At 35.4% G+C, this 12580-nt stretch overlaps 1 protein-coding gene across 1 annotated transcript; it reads right to left on the reverse strand.

Annotated features, from left to right (window-relative positions):
- Positions 1-7299: 7299 nt before the first annotated feature.
- LOC145094110 (DEAD-box ATP-dependent RNA helicase 8-like) lies at positions 7300-11747 on the reverse strand. Its single transcript, XM_079032391.1, has 10 exons — positions 11065-11747; positions 10000-10060; positions 9612-9846; positions 9265-9503; positions 8821-9072; positions 8530-8710; positions 8322-8410; positions 7994-8067; positions 7636-7782; positions 7300-7488 (listed from the first exon to the last, which is right to left on the reverse strand). The coding sequence occupies exons 1-9, from the start codon at positions 11319-11321 to the stop codon at positions 7704-7706; spliced, it is 1467 nt and encodes a 488-aa protein (XP_078888517.1). The 5' UTR covers positions 11322-11747; the 3' UTR covers positions 7300-7488; positions 7636-7703.
- Positions 11748-12580: the final 833 nt, after the last annotated feature.

A 12580-nucleotide genomic window follows, 5' to 3' on the forward strand; every position in this document is an offset into this window, starting at 1 on the left:
CTCAACCAATCCATGCCCATTATGACACAGACGTCACCCATCGCTATCGACACCATATCTATAGGAAACACCGAAAATCTCTAACACACATCCCTGAAACACAACAGTGGAAAAAACCGCATGCTCGTCGGCTATATAAGCCCTCAGAGGTCGACTCAACGCCTCGCGTCTAACACTAATGTGTCGACTAAAAGATAAGGACATGAAGGATCGACTCGCACTCGAGTCAAATAACACCAAAGCAGGCACAAAACTCACAAGAAAAGTACCTATATACAACACAGTATAAGCATAAACAAATCTAAAAATAACAAACATAAGGAAAAATACGTACCAGCCACGACATCAGGTGTTACGCGGACCTCCTCCGCTGTCAACTGGAATGCTCTCCCACTAGCTCTCGGGGTCGCGGCCTTCATCGTCCAGCTATCATTAGTACGCAAGACAGCGGGAGCGAAAGCCTGAACTGATCTCTATGTAAGCTAAGAACACTCGACCATTCAGTGGCCCGTCTGATTGCAGTGAAAACAGATCGAGGATCCATTGGGGAAATCCTTCGTCTTATGCCCCTCCTTGCCACATTTGTAGCAAATCCCCGCTCGACAAGACCCCTCGTGGCTCTTGCCACACTTGCCGCAAGTGCGGCCCTTATGGCCTCCCACTATCACATCAGCGGGCTTAGCCCGCTTCGTTGCAGGCTGCGACTGCACTGGTCTCTGGTCTCTCCCCTGAGACTCCCCTTCCTCCCTAGCCTGTAACTCCAGCTCAATATCCATCCATCTGGCGTTGGTCTGAAGCTCAGCCAATGTCTAGTATGACAAGTTCTCCACGAACTCCCGTATATCCCTCCTCAGTATGCTCAGGTATCGGCTCACACGTGCCTGCTCAATGGACACGTGCTCAGGGAAAAACAATGCCCTCTCGTGGAACATCCTCGTGATCTCGGTCATAATTTCTGTCTTCTGCTTGAGAGACAGAAACTCCTAGGCTAATCGTTCCCTCTCAACTTAAGGAACATACTCATCTCGTAACAACCGTGTAAACCTCTGCCATGTCACTGCAACATGATCTGTAGGAGTAAAGTTGGCAGTCACGAACTTCCACCAGTCCTTCTCTTCCAAGCGAAGCTGGTTCAGTTTGAACCAAACCCTCATGTGATTTGGGCATGAACACATATAGAAATACCCCTCAATGTCATATATGTATCTCATAGCAATAGTCGGATCCTAAGTCCCATTAAACTCTGGTGGCTTCGTGTTGCTAAACTCCTATAGCAACAACGAGTCACCTCCCTATGGCCTAGCAGCCGCTACGACGGCGGTGGCTGCAGTAGCAGCAGCCTCAATAACAGCAGCATAGCGCTCATCGGATGTATCAATCAACATGGTCTTAATAGACCCAAACATCTCCGGTATAGCCTCTCGGATAGCGTGGTCACCTCCTCGTGAATGATCCTGCGGATCTCCTCGTCACTGGCACTACCGCTCTCGTGGTTGTAGCGTGTACCCACCACGATGTCTCTGAAACACAACATAAAAATCACCAGAGACTCGTTCGAGCATACTCACACTCGATTTCCCTCCCTACATGATCCTTAGTACCCTAAGGATTCTTACTTGGGTTGCATACAAATCCGGTGTTTTCAGTAATACGGGCTCAGTACTACCTTCCACACAACCCTGTAGTCACCCCAAGTCCTCCCCCTAGGATCCCAATTTACAAGTACTATATCTCTCACGAATATCAGACTACTCTCTCAGTAGACCCTCATTTGCTCATCTAGGTATCTCTCCTAGATTATCTCTCGACTCAGAACTCTTTCTAAGTGATTCCTGCTATATACTCTTACTCAGCACATACTCAAGGCAAATAACAGATAACATCAATCAATAGCATCTCCTAGGCTAAAGCATCACAAATTAGACAATTCTAGCCCTAAAATATGAAATACCTAGCCTTATCCTCTAGAATGCATCCCCAATATCTCATGAGTATCTCATAACACAAATAAATAAGGGTATTTTGGGAAATCACCGTTCGAGCTCTGGCTGATTTTACACACTGCTCCAACTCGTTTTTTTTCTCTTAAAACTCTTCCTCGTTTTAGAAAAATCGTTTCTTTGAAATTTTTTCTCAAATCCTCAGTTTGAGTCCAGACATACCCGAGAGTACATCTGAATCTCTCAAACCAAGGCTCTGATACCAACTGTAACACCGTAAATTTTCAAACAAATTTTTCATTTTTAAAATTACATAAATCTCATCAACACGTTTCACAAAATCCCTAAAATGTCAAATTATCAAAAACACATATTCATAATTGTTTGAATAAAACCCAGGATCCTCAAAAACATAACTCCATCTCGTGTGTACAATCAAGCTGGTGCCTTCCCGCGATCTTGAGAAGTACCTGAAACACATATCACAGTAAGCACAAAGCTTAGTGAACTCCCCAAAATATCATACATAACTCATTTGCCTCTCATGGCTATATCTCAAATAAGACCCTCTGGTCGATGTGTCCCGGTGGAACCCTCCGGTCCCACAACTCAGGTGGACACTCCGGTCCTAACTTAGTAAAGCTCAGCATAATACACAACATAAATCACAAAGTCATAATGCAAGATACCACATTGCTCAATAAATAGCATACAAGACCCTCCAGACACACAAAGCTACCACTCATGGTAAGTATAGTGAGAAGACTCGCCTCATAAGTAAGCAAAGAAATCGTGTACCCCTCGAACGGTCTATTCCCCACCTACATGTCACGGATCTCTAATTAACACTTAAAATCACAACTCTAAATAAACCAAGAAATCCTCTCTCTCTAACTCATGGGATGGGTAAAAGACCATTTTACCCCTCCCATGGTCTCCATAAACCCAGTCTTGACCAAACCCTAAAAGCCAACAAAAGTCAGCACTCGAGTCAACAGTCCATGTTGACCCTACCCGTCGAGTGCATTTATGTGACTCGACGAGTTCCCTCGTTTCTTCAACAATGTCGCGAAAATCCAACTTAACTCGTCGAGTTGTCCCATCAACTCGCCGAGTTACACATGTCCAGACTCGTCGGGGGAAAACCCTAGCCGACTCGTCGAGTTGGCTCATCAACACGTCGAGTCTCTTAAGTTTGTTTTCTCATTCAGACGTTTTAAGGCAGAGTTACAACCTCAAACTCTAGATCTAGCCTCCTAAGGCTGAGATACCACGTAAAGCTGCAAGCTTTACGTCCATGCATGGCACTTAAGGCTTGAAATGCCAAAACAAGTTCCATTTAGAGTCCCAAGCATAAAAGCTCTCATCTAGCTTGATAAAGTTTGGACTTTTGGGCTTAAGGGACCTCATAAGGTCCGGATCTGTAGTCTCAATCTCTTGGCAAGCTCAAAATACTCAAAGTCTCAAGTAAAGATGGAAAAGCCCTAAAACTTCCTAAACACGAGATCTAGGCAAAATAATAAGCAAGGTGGTGACTTTTACCTTCAAACAGAAGCTAAGGATGGCTAAACAATGGATCCAACAGTCCCTTCTCGTTCCAAGCCTTGATACTCTTCTCTTCTCTTCCAAAGGTGCACTAAAAGGCCCAAAGTTAGCTATTCCTTCTCTCTTAAATCAATCTAAACGATTAGGGTTTCACACAGGGGAGTAAGGTGACATGGGAGGCGGAAATGAGGACTTAAGGTCCTTTAAATAGGACACAATCTCGGAAAATTAGGGTTTCCTCTCACAGGACCAACTCGTCGAGTTGGTCCTAAAACCCATGTAGCCAAATCCTTCTCTACTCGACGAGTTGGGGCCTCCAACACGTCGAGTTGCTCAGTGAAAATCATGAAAATTATATAAATATTATACCTGGGAGTCAGGATGTTACAAGTGGGCTTTTCAAATAGTATACTACGTATACCAAACGGACCTAACTCCGATATGATCCTACTTGGTTGTTCCTTAATTGATAGATCATGAAAGTAGACTTTGAGTTAATGATAAATCTAGACTAATAATTAGTCGCACTAAATATTAGACTAAAATCTAATAATGATAATATTAGGTTTCATGGGAGGAAAAGAAAATTGTTAGAAGCGAAACGTTGCCCGAATTTCGAATCATCGCTTTAACAAGTGCATATTTAATTTCATCTTACACATAGATACGAAGTATTTAATATAAATTATGTGTTATGTGTATATATTATCTATGTTTTTGATATCTATGCTGGATGAACAAAATATACATGTTTTATTCGATTTAAACTATATATGTATTTTATACCTATAATTACGATTTGTAAAGATGGGTAGATTATATAGATGATGAAATAAATAATGAGAGACATCGATGTTTAAGCTGATTTAGTCATCTAGCGGAGTATAGATGACGATCACGGACTAGTCTAGACAGTCTAATGGAACGCTAGCAGGCTCGCAACCTGTAGGTGTTTGTGAACGATGTGTTCACTCGGTGTACTTCATCCCCATCATGGTTGCCTTACTGGCATATATTGCTGAGGAATCCCCTAAGCAGTATTGTCTTCCTGATGATGATCCTTAGGTTAGGTCCCTTGAATTAGATGTCTTAGGGACAAAAAGTGAGGATAACGGGAATGGGTAATCGGGTTGAATGATTTGATGAAATTAAAGAACTTAATTATTGTGGGTTGAAAACCTTATCTGCTCACCGGGCTCCCAAACTTGACCCACTCAGTTTCTTGTATTACAAGTAGTGGCAAAAGAGCACTTGAGTGTTGATCTGATGAGAGATCTATGGATTATAGGTCATTAGAATAATAGATATTTGTAAGGTCTGTACTATATCTGTTTATGCTTATGTACTGTATTGGCAATGGCATCCCAACGTTTTTAATATAATTAAAATAAATTTATTTGAAAATGTTTTGATAATATCTTTATCATATTTTTTGGAACAAATTCCGCAACATATTTCTTCAAAATGATACTCTAATTTTCGAATAAAACATAAACAAATTGGCCTTTTCTGGACTTGAAATTGGGAATGTCATAGATTTGGCTCATAGCATTGTTCATGTTTGTTTGTTTATGCTCATGAATATGCTAAAGTAACATAAACGAATGCAGATAAACAAACATATATGAACATAAAAAAACATTTAATATACTAATGTAATCAAACAAATATGAACATATAAAAACATAAAAGGTACTTAAACGATAGAACATAAACGAACATAATTAAACGAACAAGACTATTATTCATTTCATTTGTTTACAAATATGAACATATAAAAACATAAAAGATACTTAAATGAACGAACATAACGAACAATATAAACGAACATAATTAGACGAACAAGACTATTATTCATTTAATTTGTTTAACTAAACAAACAAGAATTACAAAAATTTGTGAACGAACTTCCACTTACTTCGGTTTTTGCCCATAACTTTTTTTCCTTTAAAAAAATCAAAGTTTTTAAAGTTTAAATCTTTATAAAATTAGCACATTCGTAGTAGATTATTATGGGAGGCACTATTTTTCTCAATACAAACACGCCCGGCGCAGTCTTTTTTAAATTGATTGGTTCTCCAGCAACACATCAATAAAAGATGTATGATAAGTTCTGTATTTAAAATACCACAACAAATCATTGCATAAAGATAGTCTCATTATTAAAATAAATAAAATAAAATAAAAAATTTATAAATAAAGCCTACAAACTGCCACAAATCATATTGACCATTTGTGTAGTTTCTTCTTCTAATAATAATAATAATAATACAACAAAATACAACAAATCTAATAATGATAATAATAATGGAACGAAAAAAGACAACAAAATAGAAAATAAACAAAAAACAAAAAAGCAACAAATGACAAATATGAAATTAAGATACAACTAATAATTAAGGGGTACATCTTTTTTTTTTTTAATAATCAATGTTTATCTTTGGTGTTCTTTTTTTGAAAAAAATAAAATCATTAAAAATAGTTCTTCTATGTTATCGGCATTATATATATATATATATATATATATATATATATATATATATATATATATATATATATATATATATATATATATATATATATGAAAAACTGAATATACCCTTAAAAGTATATGAGCTTAGGTACCAAAACTAACAACTACGTTGTTTTATATCATATAATACATTTTAATTGTCCAATATTCTTATAATTTAACTTCTAAATTGATTTACTTTCATGATTTTTATAAATTATACATTTATCTTCCTCTTACAAAATTTTCATTTTCAACTACAATATATATAGCATAGTCGGTGTTCGGCAAAAAGATATGATGTAAGAGAAATATATTAGTGAAATTTCGAAAATCTTAAAAGTAAATCAAGTTAAGGGTTGAAATTTAAAAGCATTATAATGAATATATAATACAAAACGACGTATTATGGTATGTTTGAATACCTAAATTTATATACCGTTAAGGGTATATTCACTTTTCCCATATATATATATATATATATATATATATATATATATATATATAGAGAGAGAGAGAGAGAGAGAGAGGATAAAATGAAAACATAAATAATATCGTTCATAATGTTTTTTTAAGAACATAAATACATACGAAAATTTTACTAAAAACTGAATCAAAATCCATCCATAAATAATATCGTTCATAATGTTTTTTTAAGAAACGGATTTGGATTTTGGCCTAATCCGGGTTGGATTTTGAGTGATGTAAGCCAAAGCGGATTGGATCGGATTCTCCCTTTATGCACCTCTAGTTGCATGTATTGTCAATATGGTTCCAACATAGAAGGTAACAAAGACACCGCATGAGATATGTTATGGATGAGTACCAATTATTGTCTTAATTAAAGGTCTGGGATTATCTATACATGAGACTTTTAACAAACTACAATCTTTAACCAATAAAATGTATTTTCCTGCGGTACTCAAACAACGGATTTAATATTATTTATACAACCCTGTAGAAAACACAGTATTTGAAGGTGAAAGTTTGTAAAAGGAGTCCCTAAACCCGAAAACTGTTAAACATTTAAAAAAAAAACAGATTTTGTTGGAGTAGAATTAAGGAGTTGTATGAACTTCACCAGAGTTTGTATTTAAATCATTATATGCACAAATGTCCTATTAATAAAATTTTGAAAATGAAAATATTCTACTAATAAAACGGGATATATATATATATATATATATATATATATATATATATATATATATATATATATATATATATATAATTCATGTAACGATTCTATTTTTATATTGGTATAGAGTCAACCACATTGCCCACCCTAAAAAAAACACCAAAGAACTCGAAACATAACTTTTTTGCAACCAAGATTGTTAGTGAATATGATGGATTCTTTTTAAAGCAAAATGACCTAAATCTTCCATTTAAAAACAATCAAATAAGGCATTCTAGTTTCGAGATGATGGATTTCTTAAAGAAACGACTGTGACTGTGACTGTGTCTTCATATCGCTTGCCCCTCCACATTCTATAAAAGTAAACCAAAAAAAGAAAAAAGATTAATTAAAAAGAATAAAAACAGTTACTTATATCATTCTTTTTCAATTTTTAAGGCGGCAAAATGACAAAAATGTCCTTTTTGTACTTTCAATATATTTACATTTCGAATACTCACCACCTAGATATAGATACCCTTGTGTTGACCATACATCAAGTTCTCAAGACTCCAATTAGTTGAGTCAATCAACGACAATAAATAGCTTGATCAATGAATGGAGGAATTTGCTTAATCTCAGTTCCAAGCTCTTGTTCAATCCTATACCTAAAAGACAAAAAAACAAAACTAATCCATCAAATGACGAAAATGCCCTTTGAAACAAATGAAGGACGAGGACGGCATTCCCGTCTTTTTTTTTTGTTGTTGTTACAAGGTACAGAACCCAACAAGCCTTCTAGGGCTGTTTTAGATTAAAAGGATCAGAAGGGCATTAACGTCTTTTGTCACATATAAAGAAAAAGAACAGTATGCATACAAATTGAAGCGGTCTTCATATGTGATTAGATTTACAGCTAATCCAAGGTGTCCAAATCTCCCAGATCGACCAACCTATACATATACATATTGAAAAAATGTAAATAAGCTTTCTAGTGTTAGTTATTAATGATGATGAGGATGACAAGGGCATTTTCGTCTTTTGCACAGACAAGAGATCGAAAGCAAGTTTGGTGTGACGAAAAATTGCAATTTTGGTCATGTCATATCATGATGTTAGTCCTAGTCCAATGCATACCAAACACAGCACAACTTGTTATGTCATGTAAATGTCAAGAAGTATGAAATAGATTTTTATTTGATCATACTCTGTGTAAATATGTTTCTGAATTTCTTGGAAAGTCAAAATTGATAACAACATTTACTGCTTGTATATCAATACCCCGTGTAAATAAATCTGAAACCAAAAGAAATGCAAGTGAGAATGATGACTGATTGGTTCATTAATAGGGTATGTTAATGGAATGATCAATTCCATTCCCTCTTGGATTACTGCATTCATAGTCAAAGTCATACCAGTACAAACAAGATTCCTGCATGCACCATTACGGAAATCATGAAAAACCCTATTCCGATGATCTTGAAGCATTTTTGCATGAATGTAGAAACAAGAGTAACCAAGTTCAGTAATCTTCTTCGCCAAAAGCTCCACCCGATTCACAGAATTGCAGAAAATGATTGATTGGTTGATTTGAAGCTGCAAAAATAACCACACTTTTATCATTTATTTTTTTCTTTCAGAATTTGTTGTCTAACATATGTCAAAGTGAGATGGTTGATTTAGAAACTATGAGGTGTAATGAGAACCTTAGAGAAAAGAGTGTTAAGGCAGTGAACTTTCTGTCTTTCTTCAACAAAAGCATAAAACTGTGTGATTCCCTTAAGAGTGAGCTCATCCATGAGGTTGATAACATACGGATTCCTTAAGTATCTGTCTCTAAAATCTTTAACAGTCACCGGAAAAGTTGCTGAAAACATTAAAATTTGGCGGTTTGGTGCCATAAACTGAATCAGCTGCTCGATCGAAGGCTGGAACTCCTGCGACAACAGCTTATCCGCCTGCACAACACAGAATAAAAAAAAAAAAGGGCATTTATGTCTTTTGCACCAAGAGCAACAACTTTCTTGAAAAACTACAATTTTTGTCCCATTGACATCTGTAAAGGCTGATAGGAGGGCTTTTTCACAAATGAAATATAGAGAGAGCAAGATATGTGGGGTGGGGCCCACCTAAAGGATATGAATTCATACCTCATCCATGACAAGCATTGCACAATCTTTCAAAATACAGATTCCTTTTTTGGTAAGATCTAGAATTCTTCCAGGGGTACCAACAAGCAAATGAACAGGTTGATACAATCTCATTATGTCATCTTTTAAACTGGTTCCACCTGTCGTAACCATTACTTGAATATTTAAGTGTTTTCCAAGTTCTTTGCAGACTTGTGATGTCTGAAGAGCTAATTCTCGTGTTGGAACAAGTATAACAACTGCCACAAAATAAATAAATAAACCTTAGAGATCTCTATATTAACGGGTAACAGATAACAGATAACAGGTGACCATTGTTTTTAAGTCTAGTTAATGTGTTATAGAACCTTGAATAACATTTTTATCTTGATCGATTTTTTCTAAAGCAGGAATGCAAAAGGCGGCTGTTTTTCCTGTCCCATTTTTAGCTCTTGCAAGAATATCGCTTCCAGTGAGAGCAATTGGAATACTTTCCTCTTGAACTGGAGAAGGCCTTTCAAAACCCTTTTCATATATCCCCATAAGAAGATCACGCTTAAGAAAGTAGTCTTCAAACTCATTTCCTTTAGTAGCTGTCACATCCTGAAAAACAAGAACTTAAAACTGAAAAACAGATTTGTATTTTGTAGATTAAAAAAAAAAATCATATCCTATATATGCCCATATACAAGAGGCAAAATGCATAATTCATCTATACACAAACTTTGCAAAATGATGACATATATGAAAGCATACCTCTGTTTTGTATCGAGTGTCTGCTGGTGGGAGTCTTAACTGTGCTTTCCAATCTTGAGAGCTATGAGAGGAAAATAATATTAATTATTAGTATGAATAATCTTGGGAACTGTGCTTTCCAATCTTGGGTTCTATGGGTTTGATGTTATATGCATTCCATACAATCATGTTATCTGAGAATTTAAAGTAGATTGAATGGTTAATATCAATTTATATGAAGTTTGAATGTGCAAATGGAGAAAAAGGATTTACGAGCTTTTGGTTGTTGTTTATTGATGTTCCAACCCTGTTAAAGAAAAGTGGATGTTGCATGATTTATCAAAGATACATCGTTTATGGATAACATGTCGCTATTTTGGAAAGAATTTGCATGGGTTGCATGCATACATGACGATTTACATGGTATGTATGATGTTTGATAGGAAATCACACTGAAGTATAATCTATGTTTAGAGTGAGTTGCATGATACAATGGGGAAAGTTGTCATTAATGATTTATAACCATTTGCAGGAAAAGACATATTATCATTTTAGAAAGTTTTTGAGGGTAAAGGTTAATGCAGTGGTTTTATAACTAATCATGAGTAAGGTTATATTTGAAGAAAATCATGAGAAAGATTTTTATGGTACTTTTCTAACAATTCTTGGAGAAAGTTACAACTTACAACACTCATTTTTTATAACAAGGAAAAGGTAAATACGAAGTTACTTTGTATATCAAGTATTTTGGGAAAAAATGATGTTGGGGATGTTTCTATCAGACATTTTAGAATGATGTTGCTAGTTATAAACCCTTCACTCACTTAGGAGGCTTCTAGCCTAAAACTAATTTCCGAATTGAACAGATATTCTGAGGTTATAGAAGATTATTGATCGAAAGACAGCTTTTATTCATGAGATTGTTGTGTCTTGTTAGAGTATTTTGATACTAGGAAATATTATTTTATGAGTTTATGGCTTTGGTAATGTTGGTAACTTTATTGATGGATTTAGACTTGAAGCGATAACTGAGGAAACATTAATGCAAAAATAAAACGATAATAATCATGAGCCGGTGAATTGTACCTAGAATCATTCCCTTCTGACTGCATGGTCTTTTCCACTTCAACCGTGGCGCTTGAATGGTTTCCCAATGAGTTTCTTCTTAACCACTGTTGTTGCTGTTGAAACTGTTGGTTTTGTATCGGATTCCTCTGTGCATACTGTTGTTGATAATTTCTCTGTTGCTGGAAACTAGGGTTGGTATTTCCCTGATAATTTCCACCACCACCACGCCCAATTCCCGGTGGATATCTTCCTCCTCCGCGTCCATTGTTATTCATCTCAGAAAATCAATCAAGAAATCACCAAAAACCCTAATTAAACCAATCAACAAATTCTCCTCCGACCCGAAACCCAAATTCTTAACGGAGAACAAAACAAACGAAATCTACAGAAGACGATTTTTAAAAATGACGATGGATCACAACTCACAAGAAGCGAGGGAAATTGCGCATTTCTTTGGCTAATAATTCGAAACAAAATCGAAAAAGCATGTCTATGCAAATTTGTTGTGTGATTGAGATTGAAAATGACTTCAGTAATTGAATAAGGAATAAAGAAAGATCCGATGGACCGAATTTGATGATTCTTGGTATTTTTGACCTGAAGTCAAGCAAGGAAGAAATGGACGTGACAGGTTTGTATTTGGGGAACAAAAATGGGGATCCAAACTTTTCAACATAGGGCTCCTCACAAAAGAACTTGGCCCCAAATATATGAAAAAATTGAAATTTGTGTATTTTTGTAGTTTGGATTTTTGACGGGGTCTTATGATTTTTAGATTTTAAATTCAAATCATGGGTGAATGGTCCGAAATTACATGTTTGAAATTTTCTAAAATATTTTGGTGTGTTTTTACTTAGAGTTTAAACATCAATTTTTATAAAAACGAGGTTCCTTGAAAATATTAAGATTTATTTTACATTTTGACATATTTAGTGGGTGTTTGGCTAAACTTATTTAAGCTCATTTCTTAACTTATTATCAGTTTCACACCGTTATAAGTTACAATAAATGTTTGGATGGAAATAGCTTATCAATGTATTATACCAGAAATAAGTCAAAATCTATAAATAACTCTCCCCTGACTTATTAGCTTATAAGTTATAAGTTGAAAAGTGTTTATAAAAAGTCATAAACTTAACCAAAAACCCCTTAAGGTCTTTATGGACTCTACAAAAAAATAGCGTTTCATTATTGAAAATTACGAAATAAACAGAACTTTTGTTAGCTCGAGCTCTTTTGGGGGTCCTCCCACTTTAGTAAAGAAGGTTCAGCATGCCCATCATCCCCAAGAACCCCAAGAAACGATAAGTGTAGATTAGAAGTTGGTAACAATGATTTTTAGTAAAGTGGTAGTGGATGTTGAAATTTGAAGATGACGTGCTTTGGTCCAATGTCGTTTAGGCGATTCAAAAAATTAGCGGCCATGAAAATTGTCTCCATGCCAAAAGAACATCCATGGAAATTTGTATAATATCTCAAAAAAAACATTTAGGATATAGATGGTGTGGCTATTTTCCTAAATGATCTATTCACA

This window comes from Lactuca serriola, chromosome 3 (genome assembly GCF_051521515.1).
Source record: "Lactuca serriola cultivar US96UC23 chromosome 3, Lser_US96UC23_V15, whole genome shotgun sequence".
Lineage (NCBI taxonomy): Eukaryota > Viridiplantae > Streptophyta > Magnoliopsida > Asterales > Asteraceae > Lactuca > Lactuca serriola.